Below are 18,202 nucleotides of genomic sequence, written 5' to 3'. Positions count from 1 at the left end.
TAGTTTGATACTGATTTACAAAGATACCACATAAAGAGTAGTAATTTGCATTTGGAAATCTGACAAAATTGTCAGAGTGCAGTTAGCCGGCATGCAAACATGCAAAAAATATAGGTATTGCACTTGTAGATAACAACTCAAAAGTTTTGTATCATGTAGCGAGTGAAGTGTGAAAATTTAGTTTAAATTTAAATTTAATTTAGTTTAAGGGGAATCCATGAAACGTTGTCAGAAATCCAAACAGGGACAGAGCACAGGTCAAAAACCAGGAAATGCTACACACTGAACTGGAAACTACGGCACGATGCAATCACGGCTTAGAATTAACGACATGAATGCCTGATAAAACTGCACAATGAGAGAATGAAACAGTAGGCTTTTAAATAGATAAACTAATCAATGACCAAACACGAAACAGATGAACACATTCAGGTAGCAAATCAATGACTGGAGAGGGATGGAGACAGGAAAACAGAAACAAAAGCACATCAACTCTGAGAGGGCAAATCTGTGACAAGTTTCTACCCAAAATGCATATTTGTTAAGGCACGCACACAAAACCACGTGTTATTATGCTTATTTGAAAGACTCAGCCCTCTGCACCCTCTGTGGGTATTATTGAGTTTGGACACACTTAAATTTTTAGCAAACCAGCAAAGAGTTATAGATTCTGGGTTTTGCCATACCTGTGACTTGGTGTCAAACCCAAATGGGATATAAGGTTGTAGAGAAGAGATGTTGTGGTGAACATTAACCATCAGGCCAGTGCTAAAATGAAAGAAAAGACAATAGTAAGAATATTTATTAATAACAATTTTGGAAATTTTGCACCATGAGATGGTTGTACTGAACCTGGAGGTTAGGTGGTGTCCCAGGATCTTGAGTAGCAATGACAAGGTTCCTTGGTTTTCTGACATAATGTGGATGGAATCTGACAAATTAGCCTGTATCTCCATCTATGTGCATAAAGAATGGGTTAATAGAATATCGTAGTAAGTCGGTTAATAGAAGACACACAGTCTTCAGATCTGTGCTTCAATTAGCCCGAGAAACCATCCATACCCGCAGTGACTGATCCAGGGCCTCTGAGTAGCAGTAGCTCAGCAGGTGGTCCAGGCTGATCCTCCCCATGCAGTTCACCTGTTAAAACAAGCCATATATCCATTCAGTTTGTCTTCTTTGTAGGAGATGAGCATGGAATCAGAGGCATTTCCTTCAAATAACAATGGAACCAACTGACCCAGACCACAAGTTGCTCGCAAAGAGCCACTAAAGTTATGCTTGTTAATCCCTTAACAAAAGATCGATCTTAAATATAGACAGTCAATACCACCATGAACCAACCAAAAACAAATTTTGGAAAAATTAACCACATTATCAGAAAATACCAATGAAATTGTGGTGAGATAATGAAAGGAGCACTAACCAGTAAGCGCCCAGCAATTTCTGTAGAGTTGTGCAGTCTTCTCTGCAGTGTGAGCTTCAGCTCTTGGGCTCCAGCATGGAGTGCAAGCTCAGCAGACAGACCACTTTCACTCTGCTTCACATCCACCACAGCACTGCTGGTAAATGGGAGTCCTGCACCAATGGAAGTGTAAAAATATGCAACACATTTAATAAACATGAGAAAGATTGATGTTCCTCCTCTTCAATCAATTTACCCTTGAGCACAATGGACTATAGTCCATCCATCTGTACATCCATCCATCCATTTTCTGTACCGCTTATCCTACACATGGTTGCGGGGAGCCTGGAGCCTATCCCAGGGGACTCGGGGCACGACGCGGGGGACACCCTGGATGGTGTGCCAACCCATCGCAGGGCACAATCGCACACACACACATTCACACACTACGGACAATTAAGAGATGCCAATCAGCCTACAACACATGGCTTTGACTTGGGGGAGGAAACCAGAGTACCCAGAGGAAATCCCCAAAGGACAGTGAGAGAATCAACACCAACCGTGGAGGTGCGAGTCAAACATGCTAACCACTAAGCCCATGCTAGCCCATAGCAAACATGCTAACCACTAAGGATTGCCCCCCTTAGACCATAGTCACAGTTGGAAAAAAAAGAGTCAACCCCCATCCACCCCACTGTACATACTCAACACATGAAAATAAAATAGCAAAAAAGATGGATGTGAGTGTACCTGCTGAGAGCAGCCAAGGAAATGAGTGAGCGAGTTGAGCATGGAGACTGTTATGTCCATGCTGTATAAAGGTCCTGCTAATGTTCGTGCAGAGCGACTGCTCCTGAGCCAGGACACGAATCCAGACACTTTCAGACCTGTTCACTTCCTCTTTAAACCTAGAAATCTCGTGTCTTATCTCCACACCATGTACAACATGGTCTGCTGTTAATGTCAGGTGTCCTAGAGAACATAAGCACAAAGCAGCCGTGATCTGGATTAAGTAATTGGGCGGGGTCATAGGCTGTCATAGGAAAATAATCAATGACAGAGTGGTGTGATGCACTACACATCCCAAAGTGTTTTATTCCTCTTATCTCACATTTGCAAGAATTATATATAAAAAATAATATGCATCATATTTTTTTATCCATTTATAGCTTCATTTAATGTGTGTTGTGGCCTACCCTCAGTCAGACCCTTTGCCTGCTCCAGCAGCCCTGCTAAGCTGGAGACATGTGGAAGGACTGAAACGCCAGACAGTGAGACATTCAAATTGCCTAATAGAGACAACCGGAGTCCAGGGTTTCGCACTAGAGCTGCATTCAGCCAAGCCTGAAACATCTCGTCACTCTTTCTCAGTGCACACAAGACAAAGAAACTGAGAGAAGAGCAAATACAATGTTAAATGGTTCAGGGACTAGTATCAGGAAATATGCTGTTAAAAAGGAAATCAATCTGTCAAGGCGAAATCTACAGTAAATTACCTGTCTGAAGAAGAGTTTGCACTGAGATGAAGGTGGAGGTCTGCTATGACCGTTGGAAATAACGTTTGCTGAAAGCTGAGGTTGAAGTTGACTGTGTGAATGCTCTTTCGTATAGCGTTAGCTAGAGAAACATCTAGCATACCATTTATCTTGCCACCAGACCGTAGATATACAGAACTGCTGATCTTTCCAGAAGGAGTCTTCTCTAGTGTAAAATATGCCTGAAAACAAATTCTCATTAACATCACCATTAGCATTTTATTGTGTCATTAGGACACTGAAATGCACCACATATTCACCTATGTATGAAACTTTATATAGTGATCTCATTAGATATGATATAAAATGACACCGTTAGCATTTTCAGCTAGTAAAGTGGAGGTTTTTACATCATAGTCCTTATCATCGATGACCACATTTCCTTTTGCGATGTATTTAAATTCTTTACGCATCCTGTAACTCCTCATCACTTCACAATCAAAAGTTACCATGGAGGGAATTTTCATCTGTAATGGAAATAGCAGACATCAGCTAGGTGAGTCTGTGATTGGGCAGCCATTTTTGTTCCACCAATATTACATAAAGGTCTTGCCTGATACGTATTTAAAGTAAACTAAGGCTTTAATCTGTAAAGTCTAAAATCAAAGTTAGAGATAACAGTTCCTTTGCGCTAAAACACTAATAGCTAACAAAAAAAAAGTTAACTAGTTATAATAAATATTAGCTCAAAGGACCATAATAAAGAAGAAGATACGACATATTGTTTTACCTGTAGTAACTGAGTGAGGTTGACTTTGATTGCAACAGCTTGCTGAGAAGAACCTTCACCATAAAGTTGGACCTGACCGAGAACTAGCAGTTTCTCCTTTTTAGCGATTAGCATCCTCCCTTGCAGCACATGTATGGTCTAAAAAGCAACATTAGATGATATTCAAACAATTTCATAAGTACCACAGTTACAGCAAAAATATATATTGAGTTTAGGCAATTCTATGTAATACTTCTAATACTTCTAGGAACTCTAGGAAAGAACTAACCTTCTTTGTTTACGTTCTTAAATGTAAAAGATTTTAGCGTTTTGATGTTATAAATTGATGTTATAATCAAATAATTAACTTTGAGATCACAACACCCCATCATTGATTATTTTCCTATAACACCTCAGAGCATTTCGTCTCTTACTTAATTCAAGGGTCTATTTCAAGATACTGGCAAATCAATTTGAAGATTGAAATTAATAAAATATTTACAAATTACACAAATAGACACACTTATATTTGTTCATATTAGACAAATTTGTCTAAATTAATGTTTTCACTTGCTAGAATGTCATTATTTTATGGTGCATAAAGTGCAAAAGATATGGAATGATGTTTAGTTCTTTGGCTTACCTGGTTTTTGTGGATACTAATGCAAATCTCCAAGTCTTGTGGGACATTTTCCAAGTTAAAGGAATTAATCAGGGAGGAACACACCTAAGACCAAGCACAATGTCTTGAAGGACCAACCCAAAGATTTTGAGCCAATACCGCTAAAGACTTGTATGGTTACTACAAAATGATCTTATAATAATCTGAATAATGCTTATTAAGATACAGCAGGTATTGTCTTAAGAGCAAATATTCCTGCATAAGCATCATTTGGAAAAAGAAAAACCCACAAATCTGAAATAATGGATAGCTAGAACATACATATGGTTGAAATTGCTGGGGTTGGAATCCAAAAGTCAGCACATGAATAGCTTTTCTGTTGTCACTGAGCAGCAGCTTTGACTCAAGAATGTAGATTCCCTTATACAGATCAATAGTGAAAGTCTTCTGGAGGTGTAGACTTTGTGGGAGGAACTTAAATGGCTGCCTGTAGAAAGAAATACAGACGGAAAAAAAAATCACAGTTTGAATCTAAATTTAAGCAGTAACATCACCATCATTGTTTCTGTTATTGCTTTAATAGTACCATCTCATCATCAGAAATAAATAATCAATCCATAAAACCACAAAAAACAAGAATACCTGAAGTGCAGAACCCATCGTTTTTGATACAAGTTCATGTCCTTCCTCATCTCTTCCACTCTACCGCCAATATCCAGCTCAAGATAAGAATAGTTTAGGTCTGACAGAGTCATAGTCATCATCAAGAATTTCTTCTTCAGCTTCTGAAATAAGAATGATCAAACATAGAAGTCATTACTCAAAAAGGGCGTAGTGCCTCAGTTAGAATGGTCCCTTTTTTGTGGTTTGAATAGGTCCTGTACCTTATCTACAATGTTGAGGCTTGAGGAGATGTTGAGGTTCTGCTTGCCATAGCTGGTGCTCAAATCCAGAGTCTTCAACTCTTTTCCATTCCCCAGTGAAATGTCGCCACTCAAGGTTGGCATCCAAGCTGTGCTGATGGAACATGAGGCGTTAACTCTACGTTTCCCTGCTATGACGTAGCCACCAACCTGGAGCAAAGCAAACACATATAAGTGAATCAGTCCTGGGATTATCTGTATTCCTAACAATCTGTGAATTATAAGATGCAGAATATTGAAATACATCATAAGATGATGATGGTTACCTTTAGATAGGTGGCTGTTGGTGTGAATAAGTATAAGTGTCCCTCTCTGTCTCTGCCCCTTTCCCTGTAGAGGCCATCCAGCATCAAGTTATGAATGGTAACCAATCTCCGGCTTGTAATTTCAGAAGTGAATTGGGTTGTGCCATGCTGGAGTTGAGATAACTTATGAGCCATGTAGACATACAGCCAAGGTGTGTCCATGTTTAGGGACCCTGCAGTTAGAAGAAGTAAAAAAGAAAAGCTTGATATATGCATACCATGAATGTAGAACTCTTGAAAGTCTATAATGGACCAGTACCTTCCCATTTCTGTAATGAAACTTTTGCAGACATATCTTTCCAATGAAGCCCAGCCACTAGGGGAATCTGGTCATTATAATTGACCTTCAGATGGGTGCTCATCTCAGACTGCCTTCTTTTCTGGTGGGAGTACAGGAACTGAGTCCTGAAATTCAGTCCTTTGTCTGGGATTCGTAAGCTAAACTGAAATATGAAGATTTCAACTTAGCCATCTTTCTCAGCCATGTTATAGAACTGAAGACAGCTAGTGGGCATACTACTTCTAAATAAAGAAATCACATTAACATGGGGGGCATGGTGGCATAGTGGTTAGCATGTTTGCCTCGCACCAACAGGGTTGGGTGTTTGAATCCCACCTCCGTCCTGTATGCACGGAGCTTGCATTTTCTCTCTGTGCACTGGGGGTTTCTTCCAGGAACTCAGGTTTCCTCCCCCAATCCAAAGGCATGTGTTGTAGGCTGATTGGCATTTCCAAATTGTTCGTAGTGTGAATGGATGTGTGAATGTTTGTGCAAATGTGCTGTGCGATGGGTTGGCACCCCATCCAGGGTGTCCGCCCAAGTCCCAGACCCCCCCGTGTGCAAGATAGATGGTATGGAAAATGGATGAATGGATGGTCAGGGTTGTAGTGGATCCAGAGCCGATCCCAGGTACACTGGAATAGGCTTACACACTCATTCAAAGCCAGGGGCAATTTAGCAAAGCCATTTTCACCTACTGGCATGGCCTTTGAAAGGTGGTAGGAAAACACAAAGCCTGGAGGAAACCCAAGCCGACACTAGGAGAACAAGTACAGAAACTCCATACAGACATCCTGAGTGCAGGATTGAACAAGGGACCTTGGAGCTGTACAGTACAACAAAATATACCAGCTATGAATAGGCTTTACCTCCAGAGCATAACTGGTGAGACTCTGTCCAGACTGGTTCCTGAAGGACTGACTCAAGAGGACTCTTTGTTTGTTGCTACCTTGGTTCCAGTGGTTGCCATAGCTCAGGTCAAGGGAAGACTGAATTTTAATGGGGCTCCTTTCATGTTGGATCTGAATCTGTAATTCAGAACAACACAGTAACAATATGACCATTCATATTCAGCTTGTGATATAACCTTATATAGATATATAAAGGAATACTGTTACCCTGTGGTTGATGAATGTGATGTGGGAACACTGGAGCTCATGCTCTACTGTTGTGCCGTAGTGCATCTCAACTGGCTTGAACTCATGTCTCAGGTTCTGGGACATGTGGCACTCTTGCATATTTTCTGAGTCCTCTACAGAAAACATAAAATCAGTTGATCAGCTTCTCTCTACTTGTTTTAAGGAGCAATGTTTAAAGATTAGATCTCTAACCTTGTACCCCATATCTGATCCTCAAGCCAGAGGCCCACTCAATCCCCCTGTGTTCAAGTAGTCCAAAGATCCTAGTGCTAAGTAAGTAAGGCAAAAGGAGCCCTGCATCCACTGAATACTGCCTCTTGCCGTCATCCTGCCTCCGCTCGACCTGCACTGTGGATAAAGTCAGATAGAACTTTTGATCCAATATATGTTTTGCTTAAGAATGTATAGGAATCACAGCTCTTCCTTCATAGAACTTGATGGCTTAGTTACCATTACTCTTACTTCAAAGGTTCCTTAGATCGTTAAGGGTTCTAGCTGTCACAGCAACTCTGAATGCTACCCCTCCCTAGCAAGGTTCAGTGTCTCCTGAGTACTAATTTAGTTCTTTCATTTGTTGTATGTCCTGGGTCATGTGTATATAAACTCATGCATTCTTCGGTGTCATTGCAAAGTCTTGCAAATGATGAGTGTTGAGTAAGTCCTGAGTGTTATTCTTCCTGACTGCCTTATTGTTCCTACGACCTTTGCTATTGCCTTCAATATCGTCTTTGGACTGCCCTTGTGCCTGTATTTGCTATTGCTCATCATCATACCAATGACTGCCTGGATTACTTCACTGATTTGTCAGAAAATCCTACCAAAAAACCTCATGAAAGTGGATTTTATCTCTCTCTTTGAGTCTTTAATGGTACACTAGCTTAGGTTTTTTTTCTGTCTCTCTGTAGGGTACTACATAGAGCCTATAAGGGGTTTCCTTGTAGTCCCATACCAAACTATCCATTATGGTGCTAGCTGGAACCTTGTTTTCTAAGGGTATACTCATGTGTATGTGTATTTAACATGATGCATGTAATTGGGGCCAAAAATAAAGGTCTTGCCTGAAAAGGAAGCATCCTTAATGAAGACATTTCTCAACTTAGCAGAGACATTGATCTTCCTGTTGAGCCCATGTGTGACATTAACAGAGAGTATGACTGGATGCCCATCTGCTGCACACTTGGCCTCCAGCTGGTATTGTGTTCTTTTTTCTGATGGAAGACTCAGAGTCTTTATCAGTCCCTAAAGTACAGGAGGAATAGATGGTACATATACAATATATTACATATAAAACTTTTCCTCTAATGAAATGCTGTACATTGTTCAGCTTTGAACATGTAATTTTATTACTTTTAGGTAATAATGGTACTTGTCATCTATTAGTATTTCAGCTCTTCCTGACCTCTGACCATTCAGTTCATCAAACTGCCCTGTGGACAAGAATACAAGATGAGAAATGCCGGCATTCTGGTAGAGCCACAGGGCATAAGAATCTATGCTGATAATACAGACAACTATACTCAAAATGGTCTTTAACCATATGGGTAACCTTGAATAAGAATGGTTTTCAGAGGGTGAACAATTTTCAGAATTAGCCTCTGAGGACTGAGACTGAAGTCCAAAGATATATCTCGGGGGATAGTGGATTGTGGAGTTCCAAGGAAGAGGAGGATGTTGGCTTCACGTGGGATCCAGGAGTTTTGCTGGCAAATAAAAAACAAAAGCAACTACAAGTAAAACAATAGAGGAAATATTTAATTGGATCTTCAGCTATAAAGATACACTGAAAAACCTACCTGAGGAACAAAGGCATAAGCTGCTTCTAAAAGGTACTTTTGAAGGACTCTGTCTAGTTTTTGGAGCCTCAAACTAAAGATAATTGGGCCAGGAGGTGGAAAACTTTTTCCCAACAGCTGCACGGGGTAGGTGGCATCAGTGCATAACTGCCATCCAAGCATCTTTGACCCTTGACCAAAAGGAAACCACTGATTTAATGCACTTCGTTTTAGGAAAAGGTAATCTATTGTAACTGATGTTGTAAAATTATGACGAGTACATGTTTTGGGAGAACAGGTAGTCTTCTCTTTGAGGTTCCTTGGTGTGAGCTCCTCTCTACTTTCTCCATTTACGCGATACATTCTGAAACTGATTCAGGAAAGGCATTAGTGGTCTACTACAGATTAGCCAACATTTTTTAGATTCTTCTGATAGAACATTTCAGACCTAAAGGACAAAATATCCATAACATCATCAGGTGTGTTGAGAACCATCTTCAGACTTTGTCCATTGTGCACATGTATGCCTCCGTCCAAGCTGGTGGATGTTCTGACTTGGGTGACCCACTCCATTCCAACTCGACCAAAAGCTCCATCTATTCCCATTCTTGCTGAGATGCCAACAAATGTCCTGGTTAAAAGGACAACCACAAAAAGAGGAATGCACTTGTAATCCCAAATAAGACAACTTTGGAAATACATCTAGAAACTAGAAAGACAGCATGCTTACTTTGGTTTAACATAACCAGCCAAGGAGAACTGAGACCAGTCCTTAAAGTTAGCACTACCCTTCACCCAGAGGGAGTAGAAAGAGGACATGTTGATGTTCAGCTTGATTGGCAACCCTGAAATTGATGGTAAGACCAGTTCTTCTGCTACCACAATTGCCCTGTGGTTTACCTTAATCTCCTGACCCTAAAATATAGAAAATACTCATCAAATTAAATTATGTAGGCTTGTTGAAATTAAATTATGTAAGCGTGAAAAGGTATTTTCTTACCTTCAGAAGCTCCACAGTGAAGCCAGCTACATTAAGTGATAGCTCTCTCAATTTGCCAAGCAGTTCATCGCAGGTCATGAATGTGAGGTCACTACCAAACATCTTCACATTAATCCAGCATTGAAACTCATTGTGGATTTTCCTCTTTCCTGTGAACTTAAACCAAAAACCTAGTTATTCCTGATGTGTGACTAAAAAAAAAATCAACAAATCACCACAAACTGATCCCTCACCTTAGCTTTGAGAGGACTCAAGATGTCGGACTTGCAGTTCTCATTCTGATTTGCACTTTCTTGTTGGCTAGACCACCTGCCCTCATTTCTTTTCTGCTTTTTTCCCCCAGGTGATGTAGATGGTCCTGTTTGATCTGTAGGACTTTTATTTGTAGAAGCATGCTGACCTTCAAACATACTCCAGAGAAAAGGTTCTGCATTTTCCATCCTGAAAGAAACCTGACCACAACATATGAGTTTCACAATGGTATCCATCAGTACAATGATGCAATAAATTATTTAAACGTATATATATATATATATATATATATATATATATATATATATATATATATATATATATATATATATATTATTTTGCTACCTCTAAAATATTAAATGATCTGCCAAACAAGTAAGCTGTCAGATTGGTCATTGCCGAACGTGGCAGAAAGGACACTGGGGAGAAAACCAGGGCTCCTTCAATATTGAGGATGGCCGCTCCTTTCAAACACATAAGGGAGTAAAAGGACAAAAAAAGACTAATGGCACAACACAATACATGATAATTTACCTCCAAAAACTATACCCACATACTGTAGCCTACAGAGAGGACCATAATATACCAGTATCCATTGTGAAGTCCATGTGTGACGAATATTTCCATGGTTCAGCCTCAAAGTCTTTACTGATAATGTCATGTGGCAATGACTCCATTAAGTCTCTCTTCAGAGGGTCTTCTGTTTTTTGGATGTTGAAGAGATGGCTCCAGACAAAAGAGCCCACTAAAGCAGAAAACCCGAACGTATGCATTTTAATTAATTTCATGTTAAACAAGATTAAATCATTAAAAAAAGAGACAATAAATAAAAGGAACCTTTATTTGCCACAAATATTTGTTTTAGATATCATACCTTGGGTAGATGTCTCATTTCTTAAGGTGTCTTTTACAATCCTGAACACCTCCTGGTCAGGACAGTACATGAGCTGCTGATATGCAGCAATCCTAATTTCCACATCCTCTTGAGGCTGCTGGTATGCCCAAGCAAGAACTCCTTTCTAAAGTGAGACAAACAAAGTTGTTGAATTCAACAGATCAGTCTGAACAGCTATGCCAAAACACAGGCTGAGCTGATCAAACTGGTAGACCATCTTGGCTAGCTGGCATGTGCTGGTAAATGGAAACAGTTCCATTGTATCAGATTGTCTGACTGTCATTGACAATCAAATTCTCTTAAGCATGTTTTAATCAATTTAGTCAAGTATCAAGGAATCTGGAAAATAACTTACTTGCTGACCAAAATGGTGTACCAGATTGACCAACTTGGCTTTTCAACAGATTTTTGGGAACTCATGAGTTTGAATCCAGACAATGCCACAACCATCCATTGATGGCAGTCCAAGAGAGCAGAATTGGCCATGCTCTCTGGGTGGGTGGGATGTCATTACTCTTTCTCCCCTGCCAATCAATGTGACGCTGACCAGTGTACGTAGAAGAGGGCACTTAGCATTTTCCTCCTAGTGTGTTTAGCTGCAATGTGACGCAGCATGAGCAGCAGTTCAAAAAAAGTTGTGGTGGCTTCATATGTTGAGGAAACAAGTCCTAGCCTTTCCACTCCCTGGTTGGTAGTTTGGGGTTGGGAATTGGCAAAATGACCAAACTGGAAGAAAGTTGCTAGACAAAAACAAAAAAAGCTAGGCCTGTTCAAAACAAGGTCTATAGAGATACATACCTTTCTATGGCAGGGAATGTGTCTGAAGGCTTGTACAGCAGCTAATCGAAGCTCTACAGGTGCTGAGTGGTTGTGAATACAAATTTTCAATTGAGGAATGAATTCAGGCAGACCGATGTTCTCCACTGCTTTCAAAACATGCAGCAGCTGCAAAAGAAAGTTGAACACTGGCATCAGTTAATTCAATATGTCATCCTTCTCACAGCATACAGCAGCATTCTTATGACTGTACCTCTGTAATTGGTAAGGGTTCTTGCCATCCACAGCTCTCTCCTAGATCCTCCTTCAGAACCCGCACAAGCTGTTGGACCTCAGGGATCTGACTACATGGAGTACGTTCCCTCCGGCAGAGGCGGTGGACAAGTGAAGAAACAGCGAGTATAGTCTTCGGACGAATCGGAGGAAATGTCAACAGAGACTGAGGAAGGAATTGGAAAACAATGCTAAATTAAGTAATCTTTGACAGCAATGCAATATCCTCTTCAGCAGTGCAAAAACTCACACTGATATGGCTGATCATTGATGGTGTGGGATGGGAAGCAAATGTGACGGTACTAAGGAAGGAGATTATATGATCCTGACCAATCTCCTTGTTGAGGATGAGGTTTGTTGTGAACTGGATGCATTCTTCAGAGCCACACGCTGGTAGTGCCTCTAGCAAAGGCTGCCTATAATGACAAAAAGAAAACCAGCAAAAGCTGATTGTCAACATTTTTGTAACACTCAGTGGTGAGTTTCAAATATTGAATTTCTTTTAATCAGCTGACAGATTAATAAATGCTTCATAATAAGAACTTGGTGGAAAAACTGACCAGTCATCAAGGCATTTAAAGGAGACCTCTTGCCAGACATCATTCAGCTGCTGGAGTGTCAATGTTCTCAACTGGAGGGCCAGACTCAGAAAAAGATCTGATTGCTGAGGCACAAAAAGGAGAAGTAAAACCTGAAAACATTAATGTTACTTTTGTCCCCTTAAATCCAATCAGAGCGAAATTTTGGCTTTTTGTCTGTTTGCTATTTGGTCCATGACGTCCAGCACGTATTTTCTTTTTATTCTTCGTACTAAATATCCAGAATACATGACATTTCTGCAGCAGCACTACAGCTCTGTCCTTTGGCTTAGTTGCCAAAAAAACCCTGCAAACCCAAAGTATATGCGGCACATTTGGTTCACTTCCTGCAGTTGGGTTGATTCAGTCAAACTGCTGTCTCACTGCAATCAAATACTTGAAAGCAGACCTAGACCACTACGGTTGTTTTGGTCCGCATCTGAGCGAGATTGCTGTGTTCTGCCCCAAAAACTTGCACAGAGCAGGAAAACCCAATTCAAATGGACTTAATGCTGAAAGCACCCTTAGACACCATGTAAGAGTAAGTTAAATGCTGAGGAATAAACTGGGACCTGACCTGTTGCTGGTCTGCCGAATGAGCGCAAAGCCTCCTCACTGTGCTTGAGACTTCCTGAACCGAGCGTGATCCTCTTTGGATTGGGTTCACAGCTTCCATGTCAAATTCCAAATCAGTCAAATATCCATCGTCATACAACCCTGATAGTAAATGGAAAATTTTCAGGAGTTGTCAGTAGTATGACAAATTGTTGTCATATTAATATTTTTGATATACTTCTCACTCTACCTGAATCTACTTGTATCCCATCCAGGGTTCTCAAAAGAGTCAAGGTTGAGACCGTGCTGGTCTGGGCAATATCTATTGACCCTGACAAGGGCACAAGTACCACTGTCTCGGTGCAGTTCACCTTGTCCATCATGGTTGTTCCATAGAGCTGGGTACATTTGAGGCTGGCATTCACTGTCTGATAAAGCAATCATTATCATTTTCGAGGCCAGATTCTGACTGTTATGAGTGCTTGGCATACAATATTAAGATATGTAACACATCACTGAAAGGGCCTACCCTGTCTTCTTTTAGAGGGACAGATTTCCACCAAAAATCATTCACTCTGTCTTGGAGGCATTGTTGCAGATGCCGTGTCTTCACTAGCGAAGTGCCCTTCAGCTCATATGAACTGATACACATCCCATATATATCAGTCTGTGAAGATGAGTCAGTTAATCAATTTTACGTAGTTTAAAAACAAGAAATACTTTTATGTTCAGACTAGGCTATAACTGGCTAGAGCTTACATTGTACTGGTGCAACTGGCTGCAGATGATCTACAACCAATTTATGAATACACTATAACGAAGTAAAGCTTCAAAATCCTGCTTTATTATTATTATTATTATTTTATTTTTATTTTTTTTAAAAATATGAGCACTTGTTGAGAAGGTCCTCACCTCTTTCACAATCTCTCTCACCCGTCCGGAGTGGGAGGTCTGGAGCATGCTCAGTATGGCTCTCTTGATGTTGAGAGCCCACACCTGCTCGGTTCCCTGTGGGCACAAGGCTGTAACCTTTCCCCTCTGAAGAAGGAACCGCAGGGGCTTCTTCTCCAGCGCCTCTCTACCAAAACCAAAACACCAGATGGACCGTTAGCATCCTGATCTGGAACGAAATGACTGCGGCGAAACTGAGAAGCTATTTGGAGGATACACAAACCGATCCAGAGTTGTATATTGACAATAAGGACTTCATATGGTAGTGCAGTCGCAACCTAAACCACTGTGTCAACAGTAAAAATGAGAAACAGCTGCATGAAGAAGTGTTGTAGTGTCAGGCAAGAAAGAAAACAAACGAGTTACATAAATATGTTGCACTCGGGTTTAAGAATAAGATAGAACAGAAAAAACATAATAAATAAAGACACTGAGCCTGATTTACCTTATGTTTTTCAAGCGTAGTACAGAGTTTTCCTTCTTTGGTGAGCTTTGCTTAATTTGTGGATTCCTCAGCTACAGATAGGACAACAACAAAAAAGGCGTTTAATTTCACACTAATCTCTAGTGAATCGACTAAGCTAAAGAGCTTGATTCTGATTGGTTCATTACTTTTCTATAACAGCTGCTGGGACAGCAGTTCCAGTTCAGCTGTAAGTCAAATCACAGGTTTATATCAACGCACTCGTTCAATTGCGTTATCGTTTACATAGTAACAACGTATACAAGGACTTGTACGGTAGATACTTCATATAAACGGATTAAAAATGTGCATAGTTGTTGACTTTGCGTTTGATTATCATTTCTGGAAGGAGTCTCCTGTCTCAGCACTTTGTAACAGTCAAAAAAAAAAAAAGAAAAAAACTGTTTTTTCTTATTTTTAGGTTTTCTAAAACAGGAAAGTCTTCAGGATGTTGCACTTATTTATTGTTGACTGTTTATACATAGCCGCTATAATGTAAGCGATAACGAGAACAAACTTGTTTCGTGGATATTCCACACAACATTACATATAACTATAAACTTCTGGGCGGTAACAGTAACACACGCCCATGTGTTTTTATTCCGCATTAATTCCATTTTAAATCGAACATTTATGCAGAATTTAGGACTAGGAAAATGCATTTCAGAATTGTTATTGATATCAGATCATACAGTGTGACTCATACAGTAGTCTTACAGTAAGTACAGTATATATCCATCAATCCATCCATCCATTTTCCATACCGCTTATCCTATACAGGGTCACGGAGGAGCCTGGAATCTATCCCAGGGAACTATCTAAAGACTTGTCAATAGAAGAAACTATTTTTATAAAAATCCTTCATACATACACGCAAAAGCATGTCTGGACATCCTGGAAGCGTGTCGATGTCGACCACACAATCGAAAGCTAGTTGACTTCCTCCTGATGTTGGTCCTTTCATGGAGCTTGTGATAGTGGTGCTGTACCTATAAGTATGTCTCTGGCCCTTCTGCATATTCCATGACACTGAAACCGAACCACAAAAATGCTGAATGGGCACGAATAGTCTATTATGGAAATTCTTTTTTTTTTTTTTTCTGAATATGCTTTCTCACCTGAGCAAGTGGACTTGCAAAGCTGTCCCTGATGCATTTTATGGCCGTCGGCTAGTTCGAAAACAAGGAGCGAAGGAAGGAATTATTACAGTATGAATTATCACAGCGTTGTTGAAATCTCGATTCTGATCAGTCTGAAGGCGTTGATTAATTTTAATATAACAGCAGCTCTGACAATAGTGCTGGCTGTAATTCAGATCACAGGTTTTTGTTAAAGAGTTTCTTTTAATGTGTTGTCATTTCTATAGCACGCACATGAAGATTGCACCGCATAATCGGAAACCTAAAAATAAACGAATTGTTGTCGTTATTCAACAAAGGAAAACGTCTAGTCATTGATATGCTTTCTTTAAGGAAGTGCTTATTTCACATTTTTGGAAGGAGTCTTCAGTGTCAGCGCTTTGTAACAGTTTGTAGGCTAAGATTTCCACCATGCTAACAGAGTCGGCAACATGACAGGTTATTTTATTTAATTTACTTCAAAAGAGAGCAAAAAGAGGCTATGAAGGGAGTGACTGTTTACAGTGGCTGTAGCATGTGGTAAGAGGAAATAATTTGTCACGTAGACATTAAGTGTAACTATAAACGAGTAAAAGGTACAATGCGTCTTTCTTTAATAAATTAACAATTGACGAATTGCTGTGGTATGAGAGAATTAAAACACTTCTGGGTGTGCTGTTCTTGGAAAATAATCAATGTAACTCTGTATTTGCTTATAACAGCATGCTCTCAAGTGTTTTATTCCTTACAAAAAACAAATTGTTACATCGTTTTCCACTATGAACCATGAGCAGGACTTGGTAACATCATGCAACACCCATATATGTGCCAATTCATTACAAATACCCATACACATTATAAAATTCACTCAAAAACAGCTTTTTTTTTAAAAAAAACTAAAAAAAAAAAAAAACTAAAAAAAAAAAACCCACACACTTACCACTAAAAATGCTGATCAGGAGCAATATTAAGAGATCCCAAAGCATCAAAAGAAGCGACAAAGACATGACCTTGGATTCCAACTGGAGCTGGAATTGAAGAAATATCTTGCATTGATGCTTCTTAGGAACAGGAGAGTCCGCGTGAGTGGTGAGTGTGTCAGGGAATGAACGAATAAGAAGAACGGTTCCCCAGCAGGAGGCCTGACTGAGCGGGTTCTACCAAATAAAACCACACAGCATTCAGGTACTAAATGTACAAAATGAGTCATAGGACAGTTTTCGGTTTGACCTGCAAGTTTTCCTGTGTTCTTTGTGAAAAGAGTTTTTGATGATTTATGAGTGCAAAGCCTGAGGTAAAAGCATTGGGTTTTCCCCTTGCATAACTTTAATGCAGATTGAAAAAAGGCTGAAGGTTAGTAGTTTTCAAGCACAAAGCAAGATTAAAAGGATTTCCCAGTCAAAATGTTATTTAGTCCAAAATTATGCTTAATGGCAGACAAGCTCTATGTATTAAACGAGTAGAATTATATTCACACAAAAGATAACAATTCATTGGAAATTAATTGGTAATGTAATTTAAACAGGGTTAATAAAAAAAAAAATAGCCATCAGTTTCTTTTACTGACAGAGTAGAATTTTATTGTAATGCTCATTTCAGCTGGGTGTCTTACTGTAACTTATTATTTAGATAGGACATATGATTTACATGCAAATTCTACTCCAAAGTAACTATGCAGGAATCATTTGAAACAAATAATAGTATGCAAGTGGTTAGATGTGACCTGAAGTAGAGATTAACCCAGCATTTATAAAAAATAAAATAAAATAAAATTTCATTCCACAGAGTCAAGTCAAATCAGCAGCTTGATGCTCATTTCTCAAACCGAAGCAGGACTGAGCTCTTGAGCTGCATAATCTGGGTTTAGAGTGCTTTTAATAAGTCACACACTGCCACATACTGACTATCAATTGAACTGCACTATATGATTTTATCACAGATTTATTTTATTATCATAATTCAATAATATAAACACTAGCCAGTCACTGCGCTCTACTATGGCATACCATTTTTGTTGAGGAGGAGAAAGATTGGAAAAGCGATCTCTCAAAATGTGGCCCTCAATGAGGTTAGGAGCAAGACCTCTGGATAAAACTCTTTCCTTCTGAGCACTCCTTTGAGGAGAAAATCTCCTCACGGTCGCTCTTAAGTACCGCAACTTAAGTTCCTCCTGAAATAGAACCACTGGAGGTTCTGGGACAAACCAAATCTTTGACATGATTCAACACTAACAATAAAGCTTTTCTGGTTTTTTTGTTTTGTTTTGTTTTTGTTTTGTTTTTAAATCCAATTGCTGGAATGTGCAAAGCTTCTCTAAAAAGTTAATTATCACTGCCTAATTTAGCAAACTGCACACATATAAATGTTGAACCACCTTTTTCTTGATGGTGTTTATATCTGTGCTTTAATTGTCTTAAAAGTGCACAAAGGATTTAGCATGATGGATTTAGATAAAACAGACCTTGGTACTATACAGTTATTCGTTTGTTGTATTGTATTTGCTTTGGTCCCCAAATAACCCAAACGCTTTTTGGGAACCTATGACAGGACACCAAAGTGTCAGGTAGTGATAGTGTAGTAGTTGTTCTATCTGTATTGACATGATATGTTATAAAAATGTACAATTACCACATATCTACAGTTGCAATCA

At 39.5% G+C, this 18,202-nt stretch overlaps 2 protein-coding genes across 2 annotated transcripts; both read right to left on the bottom strand.

Annotated features, from left to right (window-relative positions):
• Positions 1-4,746: 4,746 nt before the first annotated feature.
• On the bottom strand, positions 4,747-10,668 carry LOC128610682 (uncharacterized). Its single transcript, XM_053630100.1, has 17 exons — positions 10,288-10,668; positions 9,691-10,142; positions 9,421-9,605; positions 9,139-9,321; positions 8,972-9,060; positions 8,712-8,881; positions 8,465-8,618; positions 8,266-8,345; positions 7,977-8,157; positions 7,111-7,266; positions 6,898-7,031; positions 6,649-6,807; positions 5,759-5,942; positions 5,461-5,672; positions 5,156-5,344; positions 4,928-5,056; positions 4,747-4,758 (listed from the first exon to the last, which is right to left on the bottom strand). Exons 2-17 carry the CDS (start codon positions 9,790-9,792, stop codon positions 4,747-4,749), a joined length of 2,319 nt encoding a protein of 772 aa, XP_053486075.1. The 5' UTR covers positions 9,793-10,142; positions 10,288-10,668.
• A 700-nt stretch (positions 10,669-11,368) lies between these two features.
• LOC128610681 (uncharacterized) lies at positions 11,369-13,279 on the bottom strand. The gene is made up of 6 exons (XM_053630099.1): positions 13,271-13,279; positions 13,043-13,182; positions 12,448-12,551; positions 12,138-12,303; positions 11,868-12,053; positions 11,369-11,782 (listed from the first exon to the last, which is right to left on the bottom strand). Exons 2-6 carry the CDS (start codon positions 13,139-13,141, stop codon positions 11,369-11,371), a joined length of 969 nt encoding a protein of 322 aa, XP_053486074.1. The 5' UTR covers positions 13,142-13,182; positions 13,271-13,279.
• Positions 13,280-18,202: the final 4,923 nt, after the last annotated feature.

This window comes from Ictalurus furcatus, chromosome 7 (genome assembly GCF_023375685.1).
Source record: "Ictalurus furcatus strain D&B chromosome 7, Billie_1.0, whole genome shotgun sequence".
NCBI classification, from domain to species: Eukaryota; Metazoa; Chordata; class Actinopteri; order Siluriformes; family Ictaluridae; genus Ictalurus; species Ictalurus furcatus.
Note: the sequence above shows the minus strand (reverse complement) of the source record. Positions and strands in the feature narration are given on the sequence as shown.

Excerpts from the sequence above, each read along its gene's own strand:
- LOC128610682 (XM_053630100.1), bottom strand. The coding sequence starts at position 9,792 with ATGTTTGGTAGTGACCTCACATTCATGACCTGCGATGAACTGCTTGGC. Across the intron at positions 9,606-9,690 it reads TCACTGTGGAGCTTCTGAAG|GGTCAGGAGATTAAGGTAAA; the intron begins GTAAGAAAATAC and ends TCTATATTTTAG. Across the intron at positions 6,808-6,897 it reads TCACATTCATCAACCACAGG|ATTCAGATCCAACATGAAAG; the intron begins GTAACAGTATTC and ends TCTGAATTACAG.
- LOC128610681 (XM_053630099.1), bottom strand. The coding sequence starts at position 13,141 with ATGGAAGCTGTGAACCCAATCCAAAGAGGATCACGCTCGGTTCAGGAA. Across the intron at positions 12,054-12,137 it reads CAATGATCAGCCATATCAGT|TCTCTGTTGACATTTCCTCC; the intron begins GTGAGTTTTTGC and ends TTCCTTCCTCAG. Across the intron at positions 11,783-11,867 it reads AACCCTTACCAATTACAGAG|CTGCTGCATGTTTTGAAAGC; the intron begins GTACAGTCATAA and ends TTTCTTTTGCAG.